The following is a 21,095-nucleotide window of genomic DNA, read 5'->3' as shown; positions in this document are numbered from 1 at the left end:
AATAACAAAAATGCAGGTGACCAAAAAATCTTAAACAAATTAAAACTATGTATTATATTTAAGCTACTTCAAAGGAGCCAACTTTTGTTAAGCTTTTCACTCTGGGCTTCTTTCAACCAATCCCATGAGGTGCACTCTGTAATGCTTTTTGAACATCATTCATTGTGTGATTTCATATTATATTATATTATATTATATTATATTATATTATATTATATTATATTATATTATATTATATTATATTATATTATATTATATTATATTATATTATGCACAGCCCGGCCCAAAAAAAAAAAGCTGTTTGGATTTTAATAGGCAAATACTTAATGGATCATTATTACAGTGATTATTATGTTTCTAGCATGTTATATGTTTGGAAACGGTTCTTTTAACCCTTAAAGATGGAGTGTGTCACTTTTAATTTCTTAAACAACCATGTAGGAAGACACATCATGGTCATATTCAAGGATGACAATGTCAAGATTCACCAGGGTTAAAATTGTGAAAGAATGGTTCAGAGAGCATGAAGAATCATTTTCACACATGAATTGGCACTTCTGAGTCCAGACTTTAATTTCATTGGAAGTTTTTGGGATGTGCTGGAGGAGACTTTACAGAGTGCTCACCTCTTGCATTGTCAATACAAGATCTTGACCGAAAATTGATGCACCTCTTGATGGAAATAACATCACAACATATATTTCCATCGAGAGGTGCATCATTTTTTGGTCAAAATCTTGTATTGACAATGCAAGGGTCACGCACTCTGTAAAGTCTCCTCCAGCACATCCCAAAAACTTACACTGAGGTTAAGGTCAGTGCCAATTAATGTGTGAAAATGATTCTTCATGCTCCTTCCCAACAATTCTTTCATAATTTGAGCCTGATGAATCTCGACATTGTCATCCTGGAATATGGCCATAATACATATAGTTGTTTAAGAAATGAAAAGCTACACACTCCATATATTATATTATATTATATTATATTATATTATATTAGTAAAAAAGTGCTGCTGCAGCTGCAGGCATTCCATTCATAAATCCCATCACAGAAGCTTGTTTTTGTTTTTCCAGTGCCACCACCATTGATGCACAGATGTCCACATGCTGGGGATTAGAGTTGAGACACAGAGAGCCTGGCAAACTATACATTATTCCAGTGTGACAAACAGTCTTTGAAGAGCAAGAGCACATTCACAATTTCACAACTGTACCATCTGCCACGTGCACAGGGATCTGAGGGTTTGTGATGGCAGGATTTGACCAATACAAATCAGTGTGCAGTGACTCTATGCCAAGGTCAGTACAGCATTTGTAAAGGCAGGTCAGAGAGAGAGCTGTGTAAATGGATAAATAGGAAAATAGAGAGAGAGAGAGCAAGAAAAAAAATTCTGCTAGGAATGATGTAGTAGATTTCAGAAGGTTGTGCTGGGATACGAGATAAACATCATTTTACAATCCTTTTTAAATGTACAACAAACAGCAGTAAGACTTTTGTTTACAACATGAAAAAAATCTAAAAGCAAATAATCCCAATTCCTGGCTGAATACCAAAACAGCTCTGCAGAAGACGTGTTAGAAAGGAGATAACGCTCTGAATGAGAAATAATTCGGTAACGCTTTACAATAACATTTTATTAGTTAATATTAGCTACTTTAGTTAACATGAATTAAGAATGAACAATACTTCTACAGCATTTATTCATCCTAGTTATTGTTAATTTCAACATTTACTCATACATTATTAAAATTAAAAGTTGTATTTGTTAACATTATTATGAACTAACATGAACGCCTGTATTTTTATTATTAACAAATATTAATAAATACTGTAATAAATGTATTGCTCATTGTTACTTCATGTTAGTAAATACATTAACGAATGTTAACAAATGATTACTAATAATTCATTAAAGCGACACAGCAAACAGTTCATAGTAAGATAGCGGAAACATCTTCGGTTATAATTTAATGTTTTAAATGGATAAGGTTACAGAAATATCTAAAGATAGCTACATATGGTACATTCAAAGCTATTTTAGGAATGCTGGCTTAAGCCAAACATGCAAACATGCAAGGATAAATACTTTCTGAAACAATGTGCAACACATGACAACACAGACATTTTAAACCTTATTCAGTCTGAGGCATATTATCACTGCTGGTAACACTATAGTTAGACAGTAACATGAAAAGACAAAGGGTTTGGTAAAAATAGGCCAGTCTTGTTGTGATGGATTACTTTTTGTGAAGTTTAAAGAACTTAGAGCTACTAAATGAGGATAAAGGTGAACGTTTCCTATATTAGAGACTTTTCTGCACTCAGTCCCTTCCTTCATTTGAAATGTTTTCCCTCTAGTGGCCAGATTTAATTAAAATCCTACAGGCAATGTGGAGAGTGTCACTGCTCTCCTAAACCACTGATGTATGCCACTCCAGTGCGGATATCTCTGTTTCCATTTTACTTGCGCTATCCATGGATTGTATAGTAAATAATCATGTGTAAATCTGTTGCCATTTGGGAACATCATATGATTCTTGTGAGCAAATGGTTATAGCGTGACCTGCCTGACTCATTGTTTTTGAGACTAAATATCACACCTCTGTTATTCATTTGGAGCCTGGTGCCTAATTTAACATTATGGTTAATTGGGTGTATAATCCTTGTCCTCCTCACTCATAAAGTAGAATAAAATAAAGTTGAACATATCCTTTTACATTAATGGTGCTGGTTAATGTTGTGTGGTGTCCATTAAAAAGGCACTGGAGTTATTTAAGAATAAATGTCTTCTGATTATTTGGCTTCTCAGGGTTTTTTCATCATGAAGGGTAAAATCTATCACAGTCTGATTAACCACAGAGATGTTTTAATGCAAGTTATATAACATTGTTGTCTCTACAGATGGTGAACTCCAAACTTTGTATATTATAAAATGAAGGTGAATGGCTACTGTTCTTAAAAATTATTTAATAAAAGCTATTTTAGTCCCTGGGAGATCTGACCCTGGTCAACACATTAGAGGATCTTGGTTGCAGACCTGCACATATCTGACTTAAAGCCTCACGGAAAACAAATAGTGTGATTTACCATCACCTTATCTGAACTGTAGGATTAGCCAACACCATAAAAAATATAGTTATTTTAACAAAAAAGGATAAAAAAAAAATACAGAAAAAAACCTGACAACTAAATTACCTTACTAAAAAATCTATTATGCCTATATTTTAAAAGACAATTACAATGTAATTTTACTGAAAATATTTTTAAAATGCATTGAAAGTAAAAACTATGAATTATCTAATAACATAATATCTAATAATAATATAAAATACAGTATTTAATAAGGCATAGGCCTACATACTTTTAAATGTTTTAATATATATGAGTAATAATTAATAGCAATAAATAATAAGACTATTTTAATAAGTATTTATGCTGCAAGTAATCGTATAGTATTCAAATGGAGATGGGCATTCCCAGAATTCCCTGTGCAATCACGGCAAACAGATTTTATTTAACCCTCTGGTATTGTTCATTTGGGAGTCACACTTGTGTTGTTCACAGTCAAAAGTGACCGAACACTTGAAATGTAAGGATTTTTTGTTTGTTTGTTTGTTTGTTTTCCCCAGTAAAATCAATGTAATATCTTTTTTTTTCAATACAATTTTTTATTTTGTATTTTGAGAGAATTTCATGATACTAATATTTATGCAATAATTATGATTAAAAATTCCCATTGAAAATCATACAAAAAAATCTAATGTTTATATATATATATATATATATATATATATATATATATATATATATAAATAAATTAGAGACAATTTTTGAAGGTAGATTGGTGCCATCTGGTGGGAGTAAAAACAATGTAATCAGCATGGTGTAGATATATATAGCTCTATGCTTATATATTCTCTGGTTGTTTTTAGACATAAATACTTATTTACTTAGTTGTGGATTTAGTTGTGGATTTGGATATATATTTAGACATTCTCAAAGACTAGCTACTTTTTGGTTCGTTTGTTTTTGCTTGAAATGTTGATTTGAAGTGTCAATTTTTGCATTAATTCTACTACAATCAAACCCGTTCACAGAGAAAGACATTTTGTTACACATAACAGCGAACATTTTTTCGCTGTAAAATGACCAAGCAACATCAGAGGGTTAAAACGTCGGTGTCCCGTTTTTAAACAATTTATGTGCATTGTAATGTTGCCTTTTAGTTATGGCTAAATCTGTGTCATTCCTGTGCCATCTGTGGCATAGGAGCTGAAACTATGTCAACTCTTGTAATAGGCCTATATTGTCACTGTATTTTTACGGTGAAGTTCTGACAACCACAGCTGCCAGCTTGTGCCAAACTTTTTTTTTTCTTTTCTTTTTTTTTACCTGAAATTTAATAAAATACATTTTAAAAAGTAATTAAAGTTTTGGATATTGTTCTCTATCCGACAATATCAAGCAATTAAAACAGTTTACCACAAACAAGTCACATTTACATTGTTTGCTTTTGTATCGTAGGCCTATAAATCGACTAAAGTAAACATGTGTCCCATGAGATGTTATCAATCATCTACAAGCCACGAGTCTCACTCAGGCAACCATCTGCTGTTTTACCTAAATCCGGAGATTTGGCCAAGCCGCGCAAATATCTGTCATTCTCTCAGAGTGCCCTCACGAGGTGTTATCCTTCATCAGCTCTGCTGAATAAACCAGTAAACACCGATCTGCTCTCTAAAACCGCTGGGGTTTGGATGTTCACTCGTATTGAAACGGGCAGGTGGGAGTTGGAAGTTAGAGGAGCGAGTGCAGAGGAGCGTCAGTGCGGAGAACAGCCAACCTAAATTAAGGTTACAATTATCCTACTAGACCCAGGAGGGATGTTTCGTAGACTGAAGGAATTAATGAAGAAACAAAGCGATTAAAAACATTCGGGTCTTGTCTCAAGACAGGCTCGTCGTCTTTCTGAGCACGATGTTAGAGGACATTGTGCAGAAGTGAGGAACTGCGAACCGAGATGGACATAGACTTGGAGAGCTATGACATCGCTGCCATGCAGATATTGTAAGGGAAGCGGGTGAGTTCCGCTTTGTGTTTTTTCTGATAGTTTACGTGGCTTATATATATTCAAATCAATGTTTGTTTGGTGTTCTTCAAGGTTATGAATAATTTTAAAGTTACTCATTTCATCACATTCAGACTTCTTACTCATGGATATAAAAACGTATTGTCTATTACATTATTTTAAGCTAAACAACAGACATTAAAGTTAACGACTCTTGTTGTAGACTAGTGTAATCGTAATGTGTGAGGAATTTCATTCTAACACTATGGTTTCCAAGGTAAAGATGATATTGTGTGTACATTGTTAATTTGATGTTTTCTTATGTATTTGCGTTTCTTTCAAAAACCTAAAAATATTATTCAAAATTATTTTCTTAAAATATCAGGTAGTGTGTAAAGCTGGCATAGAAAATTGAGTAGACTAAGAAAGATAGATAGATAGATAGATAGATAGATAGATAGATAGATAGATAGATAGATAGATAGATAGATAGATAGATAGATAGATATGTTTGTTGATTGATTTATTGTTTGAGAGACACTGATAGAGAATTGATTTGACTTGTTGACTTGATAGACAGACAGACAGATAGATACAGACAGACAGACAGACAGACAGATAGATAGATAGATAGATAGATAGATAGATAGATAGATAGATAGATAGATAGATAGATAGATAGATAGATAGACTGACATACCAATTAGACTCAACGACTCTAGGTAGATAGATTGATTCATTGATATATTGATTGTCAGACCAATTAGACTCAATGACTAGATAGATAGTCAGATTGATTGATTGATTGATTGACAGACCATTTAGACTCAATGACTCTAGATAGATAGATTGATAGATTGATTGATTGTCAGACCATTTAGACTCTGACTCTAGATAGATAGATAGATAGATAGATAGATAGATTGATTGATTGTCAAACCATTTAGACTCTGACTCTAGATAGATAGTCAGATTGATTGATTGATTGTCAGACCATTTAGACTCAATGACTCTAGATAGATAGATAGATAGATAGATAGATAGATAGATTGATTGATTGTCAAACCATTTAGACTCTGACTCTAGATAGATAGTCAGATTGATTGATTGATTGTCAGAACATTTAGACTCAATGACTCTAGATAGATAGATAGATAGATTGATTGATTGATTGATTGATTGATTGATTGATTGATTGATTGATTGATTGACTGACTGACTGATAGATTGATTGATAGATTGATTGATTGTCAGACCATTTAGACTCAATGACTCTTGATAGATAGATAGATAGATAGATAGATAGATAGATAGATAGATAGATAGATGTCAGACCATTTAGACTCAATGACTCTAGATAGATAGATAGATAGATTGATTGATTGATTGATTGATTTTCAGACCATTTAGACTCAATGACTCTAGATAGATAGATAGATTGATTGATTGATTTGTTTGTTTGCTTGTTTAAGCCCACTTGTCTGGACCAGATCATAGTCCCATGAGGCAAATGTCTTTGAAGGCTTTTGTTTTGGGAGGCAAACATACAACTAAAAATAGCAGTTAGCGGCACCAGTGGTCAGCTGGCATTGTGCACAGCATTCACATTCTCGGCTCGCACGGTCACTAAGGTTTTGGAGGCCCCTGGCAGTCATGGCTGTCTTAATTAGAACTAATCAATCTGAGCAAGTTCTCTCTAATGAGATTTCAAACAGCATCCCACATCACCAAATTCCTGTTGCTCCCTCGTAAGCCAACGCTAAAGGAGCGCAAGCTTTGGGGCTGGTCCAGATGAGCACTTTAATCAGAAGAGTTGTAATGCACAGCAGAGCCTGATTTATCACCGGTTGATGAGGTGGAGCAGTAAAAGCACTTACTTGATCACCGGTTTGTTTTGCTTGGTCACTCAACATTCTCATCACGCCCTCATATGTATCGGCATGTGATTTATGAGGTCTGCTGCTATGAGGTCATTTTGAAGCAGGGTTTAATATCACTGAACAGGTGCAGATGCCCTGTTTTGACCAGTTTTGCCTTTTTAATAATGCACAGCAGTTACCTTTGGACTTAATTTGAGATTTGGGGCCCTGATAACTCTGCCTCATATTGTGAGCATCATCCTGGTTCTTTGTGTAATCCTGCTGCCCTAAAACGGACCTATTTAGAACTGCTTAGACTGTGAACTATCCAGGGCACCGTATGACCCTGCTAATGGGTGTCCTGTATTACAGCACATAGCCTGATGAAGAGGTCTCACTGGCGAAATTTCCCTATAGACCAGACCTATCTTTTAACTAAGCAATAGTCATGCTGTTTTTTGGGGGTTTTTTTGCTTTTTGTTTTTTGTGAAGAATGTTTAATCCTGTGGTGAAAATCAAGTTTTTAATGTTGTTTATATGTCTGTGTGGTGTTTTTAATATGCTTTAAGACAAACCATGTGCAAAGTCATATGTCAACACCATTACTGAGTATTTTTTCCTTACAACTGCAGTGAAAAAAAGACTCAAACCCACAGTTTGAAATCACTGGTGTCTGTGACGTCACAACAAACTACCTTGTAACCAATCATGTAAATGTGCCGGCGGGCTTTAGCATATCATTAACAGCAAACTAGCAGGGGAGTATCGAGAGAAACCAGGTTATCCCGGTATATTTTTCTGTTGATATGAAAAATCGTGTAGATTTAGCAATATGGCGGGTGTATGATGCATATTGCGATGTTATGATGAACTATATGCCTTTCTCCACCGACGTTCTGAGTTGTTCAAAGTATTTGTAAGGATACTGATTGTTAGAAGGCAGGTGTCTGACTCTGAGATGATGAACAGGAACATGGTTTGTGTAACATTAGCTGTTTGATAACATATGCTGCGTTCGAATTCGACCTCTATACCCTCATTCACTATTCCCTACATTAGTCCACTAATATAGTCCACTTGAAGGAGTGAGTGAAAACGAGTGAGTGAATTCGGACACCAGGTGTGCCAGAATGGCTGTCGCTCCTGATATTACACTGTTGCCACATTGGGAAGTGGATGGATGGAAGACTCAGCTGCGGACGCCATCTTCTGGTCAGACGCGGGAAATCATTTGGCGTGCAGCGCGACTCTCACAATGCATTATGGGTATTCTCTAGCCATTGAGTGTACATCAGTTGTACACTCGTTATTGCGGTGCATTGTGGGATTGAATAAGGGCACTCAGTAATGTCCACTATGGTTTCGGACACCAAATTGGCTGTCCCCTCAAATAGTGCCCTATTTAAGGGTATAGGGGGCGATTTCGGACACAGCCATAGTCAAGCAGAAGGCTAATAATATTAATTACCGTTATGTGTCCAATGCTGTAAAGAGCGATACCATTGTGCAGTGTTTACCTCAGTCAGTTGACTGAGTGGATCTCTGAGCTGGCGTGAGCAAGTGGAGGCGGGGCTAATTTGCATATTCATTGATCCGTGTATACTAAACAAAGCAAGGGTGTAGAGTAACATTCAAGCTATTTTAAGGCATGAAGAAAATGTTTCACTGGAAAAAACATTTAAATATGTCATTTTGGTGATCAAAGATGTGTTTTAAGAGAAAAAATTATTGACTCCAGGGGAGCTGGATCTGTGACCCTGGATAGGAAGCAATCTGTCAGCACTACTGGGTTGAAACGCCTATTGATGGATTAAAATCTATGGACATGCATACATGGGTGAAGCAGATTCTGTGCTTTTCACAGATGACATATGAGCTTAAACCGCATCCATATGTGTGACCTCTCCACAATCACACTAAAAATCAATGGACTCAGACTTGATTTATACTCTGTGCTCCAAGAGACGTTGCATTGATGGAATTAAATCTGAATCCGGGCCTTCAAAAACAAATTATCTCCATCCCTCCAGCATGTCTACTGAATTTCAGATGCTTTTGGTGCTGCATGTTTCACTGGTTTATATATACAGTATAAATGCAAATGTTTGTTATCTATTGTTCATTAAAAACTTGCCTAAAATTAACAATGAACTTGTGGAATGCACAAATGCAGTGACCCAGTTACATTAATGCATTCGGTTTAGCCTGAGGTGACCTCACTTGTGTGTCCTTGAAAAGTTACTGTTGAAGTCATTTTAAAACACTCATGCACATACAGTATGTGCGTTGCCTTCTGGCAGGCAATAGGAACATGTGAGATGATGTCATGTTCATTTTTCCACAGATATTTTTCTTTTGCATCAAATTTGATTGTCTTTCGAGTACACAATGTACACGCACTGACTGAAGTGACCAGCGCAAAGCTGAATTATCATAATCTGTCCTTCAGACTGTTGTGATCTAAACCCATCGTGACCTCTCTCAGCTGCTCCACATAATCATGAAAAACAGAGAAGCATGAACATTCATATTGGTTTGACCAAGTAAAATATGCACGACATGAACAAAATATTAGATATTGTTTCCTGTCATAAATACCTATGGCAATTATTTGTCTATTGACTGATTGACTAATTTCATGTTATTTTGTCTAAATAAATAAAAACACTAAAAACTAAAATCAGTCTTTTTAAATGCTACAAGTGAATTCAGGCATCACAAAATTATAATGTTATAAACAAGATATAAGAGATTTTAATTTCACTTTTAACTTTTTAAATTTAAACTGTTATAAATGTGTTTAATAATTTAACTTTAATTGAACATTAGATGATGGCAAAGGTAATCTAATGCAAATAGGCTAAATGAGTAGGCATATTTATCAATAAAAAATTTCTCAGTTATCCATAATTGACTCAATAGTTTAATAATTAATTTAGTTGTGTGCACAGTTGTTTGATGTTCATTCCCAGGGAAAGCATAATCTGATATGGTGTTAATACCATTGTACACAAAAACAAGACTTTGACAAACAACCACCACTGCCACAAAACACATCCTGTATTACAGTCTGCAGTATGCACTGAATTGTTTGTTACAAGCCTGAAGCTACACCTGTTATACTATCTTCCTCTCACACTCCTTTAGACTAAAGCAGCAAAATCAGTCACACTTCAACAGAGGCTGAGAATATAAATGCTTGTATTATATGCAAACACACAACAGAAATGTTTTTTAAACTCTATCATTATGGCAAAGGTGGATTACAGAAGGATGAGCAGAAGTGTCTTGTAAATTCACTGTGGGCTTGAAACACACTCGAAACACTTTGAGGAAGCATCTGTGGTTTGTGCATCCAAGTGTGAACCTCACCTTCTCGGTAATATTTATTTTTCCGTTCCCCGGGCAAACTCGAAGGGAACAAGTACTCCATGTCCTGAAGATCTGTCATCATATCCCATAGCTAAACAACACCTGTTTCTGAAAGCTTTTAATACTTGCGTTCATTCCCATGGCTTCATTTTGTGGAGGGGGTGGAGGGCCAGGAGCCATAAACAGCCTCTTTCTCACTTTGTTGCAATTGTTTCTGTGAAGAATTGATGTGAGGAATTCTAATTGGAGATTGGAGAGTGGCTCCGGGTCATTTTCACCCTGCTGCATGGACGAGAATAGCACAGGCTCCAAGAGACAGGTGAACTACATTCCCTGGCTGCACTCAGAGGTTAGAGGTCAAGCTAAATATGCAGGTTGGCGACCTCTGATATTGTCACTGAAGAGGTCCTGAAATTTTAGACACTGTTAGTGTGATCCAAAATAAAGGGTAAAAATAATGGTTTTGGCTTACATTTTGTGAATATCCTGTAATGCTGAAGGTTCATTTTAATTTCAAAATGCCTGGATTCCCTCATCTGTTTGCTCAGCACGTACCTCCCCTGACCTTTTTACACTAGAATGCACAGTTAAAGCTCAATAATACTTACTTTCTTACTGTTATAAGCCCTTCTGCATGCCTAGATTCAGTGAAGTGCAAATCTGCAGTCAGTCTGCAGAGGCTTTAAGTGTTGTGGTTTACTAATGGAGTCAGGGGAACAGCTACAGCAGCATTGAAAAGGTTTTGACCCCCTGTTATAGTATCTGGCAGAGGTCCATGTCATTTATTGTAACCTAATGAAGCCTTTCTGACCCTGATGAGTTCTAATTGTTGATGTGAATGTATGAAAGTCAGGCCTGAAATGAGAAAACAACATTATGTTGGTGTGTTCAGCTTAGTGAGGGCTGGCTAACTGTGATGACATTGCATCAGATCGACAAGGGCACGCTCGATGTTTGGCAGAGTGTTGATTGTTAGATAAGAGCATTGCCAAAGCTGGTATGTAGACGGTCCCGGTAGGCGATTATGCAAAAGTTTTAATTTGAGGCATCTTATTGGGTTTGGGCCACAAATTTGGCAGTTTTAATTTTAATAGTGTTAATGAATAAAATATAAAGATATATTTTTTTGTGGTTTATATAATAAAAAAATAAGAATATAAAATATTTATACTTTGGAAATACATTTATATTATATTAATACATTTTATATATTAATATTAGGTAAGAAAAAATATATATGATTATATATTTATAAATAAAATATATTAATAAAATGCATAAAAATATAATTATATATATATATATATATATATATATATATATATATATATATATATATATATATATATATATGTTATATTATATTAATATGTATTAATATATATATAAAACAATAAAATAAACCATATATTTTAACCACAAATGCTATATAGAGAGAAAAGAGATTTTGTACAGAACAAGAAAAAATATATTATTAGACGGCTGTCTGTCGAGATGTTTCAGAATTAAAATCATGAGATCAAAATCACTTAGGCTATGTTTTCTTGCTTTCATTATAAGCAATCAAGATGAGCTTAGTTGTCAGACAGTGTGAAAATGTTATATAGGCAAGCAGCAAGACAGAGCACGAGTTTTGTCCGGATCTCGTACACCTGCTGCACTGTGTCTTTCACAAGTCGACAGGGAGGGATTCACACCTTTAATTTGTGTAAGCCAGGCTCTCTGCTGTGTGGAAAACCAATATGGTGTCAAAACAGCCAAGCCAAGAGTGATTCTCTCTCCCTCCTTTCTCTAGATACAGCATTATGAGTCAGCTTATTTGGCCAGTATAAGGCCTTTGTGTGGAGACTGGGGATGACACTGAACTGGAGTACTCAGGGAAACAAGTCAACCTCATTATAAGTGGTTTTAGCAGGAACAGGTTCAAAATAGAAGCTTTGTGTGTAAACAGGAGAGTAAGAGAAACCCAGACCCATGTGAATATGCTATATTAAGCAAGCAAGCAGTGGGAGAGGTGTAATACAAGACTGGATTAATTGAGATCATTTGTCACGACAAGGTAGGAGTTTGTACCCATTTTATTCAGTTTATTAGTATGCAAAGGACTATACCAGAAATTTGTACAAATTCTGTGTAGAATTATGATTTATTAAGCATTTAAATTCTAATTTAGTTTATTTTTATATACTTTTTATGTATGTAACAGGTCTACTAATGTGATACTTTAGTGATGCATTTTTCTGATAAAAATGGCTTTTTATTTTTTACAGTTCTCATACAGTATAACATAAATTTGGAGTAAATATCAGGCATGGAGACAAATGCAAATGCTTTCTCAATTAGCCTAGAGTCAGACAAACATATTAATCTCAAACTGATTTTGTAAGAGTTTGTGATTTCCCAGCATGCTCTGTCTGCAGTATTATCATACAACAGTTTGTGGATAGTTCACTTAAAAATGAAAATTCTGTCATCATTTACTCACCCACAAGATATTTTGAAGAATGTGGGTAACCAAACAGAGAGTTTGAAAGAGTGTTAGTAACCAAACAATTTCTGGTCCACTTTGACTGCCATAGCATTTTTTTTTCTTTATCATACTATGGAAGTCAGTGGGGACCAGCAGCTGTTTAATTACCCACATTCTTCAAAATATCTTCTTGTGGGTGAGTATATGATGACAGAATTGTCATTTTTGGGTGAACTATCCCTTTAAGCTCTTTGTTAATTGTCACCTGAGGTTTATGTGTGAAGTATTTTGAGGTTGTCTATCTATAAAAAAACTGAAGTGAAATGTATTCTGAGGCAAAGAATTGCAAGCTATCTTTCCCTTTCGAGGCGAGTAATAAATAAAAACCGCATGATAAAGATTATTGTGCTGCTAATTAGCATTTGACAGGAGACATTTAACATTAAGTGAACAAAAAAATCCAAATAGACTATATTACTGAGGATAATTACACGTTGAAAGAAAAAATCTCAGACATCTCAATCCATCACGTTACCTTGATTTACTTTTTCATTGCAAAGCTAAACATAGTTGTGTAAGGTTCTGTCAAAAACCACTTGCATTACAGTTTTACGTTAATTCAGTGCATGTATGTTCAGATAATGAATCACTCTTCTTTATTTAGAGTGTGTATGCTGAATTTATGTATTATTGATCAATCCAGTGTTTTTCTCTGAGCTCTGCTGTTGTTTGGCTCAGCTCTATCCATTAAACTGAAGCAGAGTCAACGTCTGTCCATGCTGAGTGGGTAATTCCTAATTTGTGTCTAGGTCTCTGCACCTGCACCCTGTGACATGGGGTTAAGCTGGACTATAGTGAAAGTGCCCTGCACACCTGTCCTCTCACATCAGACCCTCTAGAGCTGTAAATGCTGAGGGCTGGAGGGAAACAAGCATGTTAGCGTGCAGCTGTCACCTGTCTCATCATTTTTATTCACTGTCTGGGTCGTGTTTATTTATGTTTAGTTTCACTGTGTTTGGTTTCCTTTTTAGTCAGTACTTTGTTCCTGTTCTGTGTTCCCTAGTTAGTTTCCTTGTTTCTGTTCAGCTGATTACCTCTCCCTATGTATTTAACCCTTTGGTCCTCTTCGTTTAGGGGTCACACTTGGCTCCTTCGCGGTCAAAAGTGACCGAAGCCTTGAAATGTAACTTTTTTTTCAGGAAAACCAATGTAATATATTTTTGTTCAATAATATTTTTTGATTATTATTTAAAATTTTGAGGTTATTTTATGATACTATGCAATATTTATACAATTTTGTATTAGCTATTTGTCCCAATTGAAAATCATACACAATTTATTTCTAATATATTTTTTAATTATTTTTCACTTAAAGCAGAGATGAGGCATTTAAAATCCAATTTTTTGAAGGTAGATTAGTGCCATCTGGTGGGAGTAAAAACAGAAAAACTAAATGTAATGCCATGGTGTAACCACTAGATTCCTATATAGTTCTATATAAAGTGGCTTATAAATTCTCTAGTGTTTTTAGACATAAATACTTTTTAAGTTGTGGATTTGGATTTATACTTAGACATTCTCAAAGACTACTTTTTGTCAAGGTTTAGATTTTTTTTTTTTTTTTTTTTTGAAATGTTGATTTGAAGTGTCAGTTTTTGCATTAATTTTACTACAGTCAAACCTGAACACAGAGGAGGACATTTTGTTACACAAAACATCAAAATTCCATAAAAATGTAACAAAAATATACAGGTATGTTTTATGACAGCTTAATAAATCTGGGTCTGAGCTGATTTCAACCTCTTATTTGAGACATCTGGCTCAATTTTACCATATTGTTACAGTCAAACCAGTTTGTGTGTATAATAGTGTGTTGTGTGTGTGTGTGTGTGTGTGTGTGTGTGTGTGTGTGTGAGTGAGTGTGTGTTTGAGTGGTTGTGTCTGTTTTGTACTCTTATGTAACCTCTTCCTTGCTGTTCATTTTTTTACTGCTTTGTGGCTGAATTATTGATTTTATTTCACACCAGTGGCGTAGCCACGGGGGGGCCTGAGGGGGCCTAGGCCCCCTCATTAACATGCAGGCCCCCCCAGATTTCTGAGCGATTTTTATTTTTTATGTTGATTTACACTGATGCATATGCTGCGCGATAAAATGCAACAGCTGTTTTTAGACTTATTGGTTTGATTATTTCACGTGTTGCGCGTAGTCTCTGCTGTTATTATCTTTGCGCGTGAGACTTCGTTATTATGCGGTGAGTGGCGATGTGAAGCCGCACCCGAGGCTTCCCGTTTCCAGGACGCGCATCTCAATGCAGTGAAATCCGGTGGATGCTCGAGCTCAGATACTCTCCATTCATTTTAACCAATAAAAAGTCGTTAGAGAATCAAGAACCTCTAACTGCAGCGCACACATCTTTCTTCTCGTCATTATAGTTAATTTGAGACAGTTTCCGTGGCGTTATTTGCTCTCGCTCAGATATTGCGAGTGCGGCTGTGCGTGCTCAAACTTTGTTCCATGTAAATCAAACATGCATTTTCTCTAGAATTGTCTTCTCTCCTGGATTTAATGTTGCTAGAAGAGGTCAGATGAGATCATGTAAGCCTATGTCGGTAAAACTCAGAAAAAATGACACGACTGTCCAATCAGCCGTTATAGGCTACTGTGCTCGTGGCGCGCACTCAAGAATTGCATGCGCAAATGCGCCGGCGCGCGCTGCATAATTACTTTATTATAGCTTTAAAAAAGCGCAATAGAAACTACGAGCAATGACCGTCGTTTGAAAATGAAACTGCCAAACATGCTATTAAAGCTGCCTCAAAACTGTGCATGCATGTATTTGTTGACATAGTTTTAAAGCTATTGTTGTCCGATTTGTTGGCCTTAACGTCTTAAAAATGCACATATGTACACCAAGGAAATCTAAATTTTCTCGGGGGAGCATGCCCCCGTACCCCCCTAGCAAACTACATTTTATGACCTCTGTAATTATGAAACTCTGCGTACATGTTCTATAAATTCTATCTAATGAAATCTGAGGTAAACGTGTATTTCTACAAATATGCGCACTTTGAGAGTAAAAGTTTGTATATGTAGTATGCACTGTGATCAAATATAAATGGGACCAAACGCGATTGAATGTAAAGGTTTATGTCTCGTTATTCTATTAATAACTACCGATTGATTTTGCATTTCTTTTATAAGTTAAGAATTATTAGTGTCATTGTAGTCATTATTAGTGTCATATATATATATATTTTTTTAGATGGGCCCCCCCAAAAATAAAATTCTGGCTACGCCACTGTTTCACACATTTGCAAAAACTTGCTCTGTGTTATAGTCGTGCTAGTTCATGCATATTATATTATATATATATATATATATATATATATATATATATATATATATATATATATATATATATATATATATGGGGGGGGGGTGTCTGGATGTGTCTATTTTGTACTCTTGACATTTTGTGCACTTATTCTCTGCACAGTGGCTAAATTGTAGTCTGTACCACCAAAAGATTATTTGTGCTGTGCGTGTTGTTAAGCCACACTGAATTGTTATGTTTACCAAATGAGTGTGCATTTAAATGACACACATATATTTTGCAGTCTTGTAACAAAACAGGTGTAGAACGTTCCACTGTTGTCCATCAGAAATGGATGAAAAGCTGTTCTACAACTTCAGTTGTGTCTGGATCAGTCAGTCTGTCTAAAGCAGAGGATTAAAGAGATTGTTAGCACAAAAAATCATAAATCAGTCTCAATAATTTTTGCTGTTTCTTCTCTTCTCTCTGGCTTTAGGCTTTTGGAAGTGTGACACTAAATGCATCTCCAACGAACACTGAGCCCAACATAGATACCATCCTGAAAATATCTGGTTATGAGAACTGGCACTACAAAAGTCCCTTGGTAAGCATAACTAGTTTAAAAAAAAATGACTTCTTGGTAATGTTTGTCTTCAAATTCAATTATTTTGACATCTATAGCTCTTGAAAATGCTTCTATTAGATGTAGATTAAAACTTAGTAGTACTTACAGTAGTCCTGTTCCATTGTGATTGATCAAGATGCATTTGGGTCAATAACAAAACACTCATTTTCCTTTTTTCTTTTTTTTTCTTTTTTTTTTTGGTCCATCTATTAAGGTACAAAATACATTCAAAAGAAATAAAAATACACATTTTATGCAAATGCATTTCATACAATGACTTGAAATCACCTATTCTATGATGTGTATGTTTTTAATTTCTGAATTAAAATTCATATTGATATTTTTGGAAGGGATGAAATCAGAAATGTCATGGTAATAATGACGGTAATGATGACGTCTTGATGTCACAATGAAGAAAAGCCTAATTGAAAGAATGAAATTCTTGAAAAGAAAACCTATGTGTAGTTTAAAATAATCTATTAATTCTAGTAATTCTTAGAAAAAAATATTTTAACAAAACTGCTTCACTACTTATTAATAGTTAAAAAACATTTAAAAACATATTTGAAAATGAATTTAAAAAAAATTACCTTTCTGTCATTAATTACTCATTCTCATGTCACACAAATTAAGATATTTTTAATGAAATCCAAGGGGTTTTTTTTATCCCCCATAGAAAGCAACGTAATTACTGTTATTCACTGTCCAGAAACGTAGTAAAGACAACCTTAAAATAGTCAATGTGACTACAGTGGTTAAAACTTAATGTAAGGTTAATGTTAATGCTTAATGAGAATGACAGGGAGAGAGGGATTTGTTGAATAAAGTCATTATTTTTGTTTTGTTTTTGCGCACAAGCAGTATTCTCGTCGCTTCATAACATTAAGGTTGAACCACTGTAGGCAAGTGGATCTCTGTTTTTTTTTTTTTTTAAATTACGATTAAGAAAACTTGATCTTGTCAAATAAATAATTAATTTGAAAGTTTCAGTTTAATGACTTGTGTTACCATCAAGTAACTATCAAGAATTCCTTTCCGAAACCGATTCAAAAACTTGAGAACTTGACATTATGATTTTAAAAAGAATTTTCCTTATTGTGGACACTCTTATATGTCATTTTCTTTTTTGCAGGAAGGAGGTAAGATGTTCATGGATCTGTGTGGCCAGCGGGGCGCATGGACAGTCCTGCTGTTGTGGTGCCTAAACCTATCAGCTGCTGACCTCACCTGCCCGCAGAAATGCACTTGTTATCGTGACACGTTGGAGGTCAACTGCTCCTCAAGACACCTGACAGGTGTGCCCGAGGGGTTACCCAGCAATGCCAAACGCTTAGATCTTTCAGGAAACCAATTGAAAACACTGGCTAGACGTCAGTTCTCTGGTCTGTCAAAGCTGGAGGACCTGGACTTGAGTGAGAACATTATCTCCATGATAGAAGTGGAAACATTTCAGGGTCTGAAGAACCTGCGATACTTGAGGATAAAGAACAACCGCCTCAAGATCCTCCCGGTCGGGGTCTTCTCTGGCCTCTCCAACCTTCAACGTCTGGATATCAGTGAGAATGAGATCCTGGTTTTCCTGGATTACACATTCCGGGACATGATTAACTTACAGCAGCTCGATGCAGGAGAAAACGACCTGGTGTTTATCTCACAACGGGCTTTTGTTGGGCTGCAGGCACTGAAGGAGCTGAACGTGGACCGCAGCAATTTAACCTCCATCCCCACTGAAGCTCTGTCGCAACTTCAGAGCTTGACCAAGCTGCGTCTGCGCAAGCTGACCATAAGCGTGCTGCCCAACAACGCCTTTCGCCGACTGCACCAGCTGCGCACATTGCAGATCCTCCATTGGCCTTCTCTCGAGACGCTTAATAGCAACAGCCTGGTCGGTCTCAACCTTACCACATTAGTTTTAACCAACTGTAACCTTAGTTCCGTACCTTACGCTCCCCTGCGCCATCTCACTTACCTGCAGTACCTCGACCTGTCCTACAACCCCATCACCTCCATACAAGGCAACTTGCTGGGGGAGCTTCTGCGGCTGCAAGAGTTGCACCTGGTAGGTGGGAGCCTGTTACGTATTGAGCCAGGTGCCTTCAGGGGTCTGGTCCACTTTCGTTTGCTCAATGTGTCCTCAAATCGTCTGACAACATTGGAAGAAAGTGTCTTCCACTCCGTAGGGAACTTGCAGACACTGCGGCTGGACAGAAACCCATTGGCTTGTGACTGCAGGCTACTCTGGGTTGTGCGACGACGGCGGCGGCTGGATTTTGATGGCCGCCAACCCACCTGTTCGGCTCCGAATCAGCACAAGAAGGCATTTCGGGACTTTTCGGAGGATGATCTTCCGGTTATATTTACGTGCAGACAAGCGCAGATTCTGAACCGCCAGCTGCAGGATGCGAGTGTGGTGGAGGGCATGAGCGTACGGTTTGACTGCAGAGCCGACGGCTATCCGTCGCCTTCTATTACTTGGCTGTCAGCCCAGCAGACTGCACTTAGCTCTGTCGGGAGAGTACGAGTGCTTGCTAATGGGAGTTTAGAAGTGCGTTACGCCCAAGTACAGGACAGTGGAACGTATCTATGTATCGCAGCTAATGCAGCGGGTAATGACAGCATCTCCATGAGTCTGCAAGTGGAGGGGATCCCACAAAACCGCACAGCATCGTATTTCTCAGACGAGGGATGGATGGAAACTTCATTACCTCCCTCTACCAACTCCTCGGCACGGGTGTCAAATCCTTACCCATTTGATGCTAAAACCCTCATCATTGCTACCACCATGGGATTTCTCTCTTTCCTCAGCTCTGTGGCGATCTGTTTTGTGTTTATGTTCTTCTGGAGTCAGAGCAAAGGACAGATAAAACACACTGCCACTATAGACTTCGTGCCACGATCATCCATGGGTGGAGGTGGAGATGGTGGGGACACTGGGAGATTCACAATGAAGCTTATTTGAGCTGGAATAGAAAATGAATGGTCATACAATTAGTTAAGCCTTTAAAACTGTAGTAACTCTCAAAGTTGCAGCTTGCCAACACAGCAAGGTACAAAGCCTTATGATAACACATTTTGCAAGCCTGACTGACATTCATGTAAATAGGTATAGTAACTTATCTTTATAATAATCTCATTCATATTTTGCAAGCCTGATTGAAATTAATGTAAGTAGTAACTTCTCTTTATCACTTATCATTTTAGCTGAGAAGTTTGATTATATCAGTTTTAAGATAAGTAGGTTGTATTTTGGATTGAGCAATGCCAAAGTTTAAAGACAAACAACAAACAAATACTCTTAGCGTCCGATAATAATTCATTTTCATAAAATAAAAATAATACAAAATAAATACAATTATATATAATATTTAGTACTATTAATAGCACATTTTAAGTAAATAATTGTAATATTAATAATTAAACATTACATTTATTTACTAATTAATTATATATATATACACACATAATATAGTGTGTAAAGACATTATTTTAATAATTTTCCACTAATAAATAATTAAACAACTGCTTATTTATTGTGGTGTGCCCTTGATTTGGTGTGTGATTTTTTTAGGCTCACAGCTCTTAGTATAATGAATAAAATCTCTTCCTTGGTGAGGGCTCTGGCACAGTTAGCCTTTAGAGATATTCATTTCACTGCCAAATTAAACCAGAACACGCCATGCGATTATGCATTAGATTTGACAATGGTTACAATGCAGTTTTAGATTTTGTAACTATGTTGCACAAATGTATATGCAAAAAACCCCATAAAACTGTAAATCTGTTTTAACAGCCTATTGACGTCTATTGTAGTTTGTAGTAATTAAAACTTGCAACAAGAAATAAATTAATTTAGCTAATAATAAGTTTTTTTAAAAGTTAAGAATTTAAATGGATGAGTTAAGGATCGAAATGGATTACTGTATTATATATATTGTGTGTGTGATATTGTTCATTACAGATGTTATACTTATAGGTTGCTGTAAGATTAAAAACATTTTGCAAGGTCATTCAGAAATGTGTTTTATGCTTCTTTTTGCCGTTTTTCATTTTTTATAAACATCATCATGTGATGTTATGCCATACCAGTGACTCTTATGGCTATGCACAAATGGCTATGTCATGACTGCACACCACACATGGTTATCTACCTAAGATGCTTTGCAATTTATGTAATGTATATAAGTTATATTTACACATTTTGATGTTTTTGCTAATGCATTTGTAAGTTATAATAATTTGCATTGGATCATTAAAGACTATGCAAGTCTGCCTGTTCAGAAAACCATCTTGTCTCGCTATCTTTACTTAATAGTGTTCCATTTTAAACCTCCTCATTAAAAATTCAAGTTCATTTCTAGGTAAAATTAATTTCTGAGTCCTGAAA

General features: G+C 36.0%; 1 protein-coding gene across 5 annotated transcripts; it reads left to right on the top strand.

Moving 5' to 3' along the window:
- Positions 1–1,078: 1,078 nt before the first annotated feature.
- lingo4b (leucine rich repeat and Ig domain containing 4b) lies at positions 1,079–20,993 on the top strand. Of its 5 annotated transcripts, none has more exons than XM_048152615.1 (3): positions 1,079–1,301; positions 16,583–16,690; positions 17,844–20,993. In XM_048152615.1, exon 3 carries the CDS (start codon positions 17,856–17,858, stop codon positions 19,668–19,670), a length of 1,815 nt encoding a protein of 604 aa, XP_048008572.1. In that variant the 5' UTR covers positions 1,079–1,301; positions 16,583–16,690; positions 17,844–17,855; the 3' UTR covers positions 19,671–20,993. The 5 variants fall into 5 exon arrangements, with proteins under 5 accessions (XP_048008572.1, XP_048008571.1, XP_048008570.1 ...); XM_048152614.1 differs by lacking the exon at positions 1,079–1,301 and adding an exon at positions 4,594–5,070; XM_048152613.1 differs by lacking the exon at positions 1,079–1,301 and adding an exon at positions 4,594–5,083.
- Positions 20,994–21,095: the final 102 nt, after the last annotated feature.

Source organism: Megalobrama amblycephala, linkage group LG13 (assembly GCF_018812025.1).
Source record: "Megalobrama amblycephala isolate DHTTF-2021 linkage group LG13, ASM1881202v1, whole genome shotgun sequence".
Taxonomy (NCBI): Eukaryota; Metazoa; Chordata; class Actinopteri; order Cypriniformes; family Xenocyprididae; genus Megalobrama; species Megalobrama amblycephala.
This window is presented reverse-complemented; position numbering and strand designations above follow the sequence as displayed.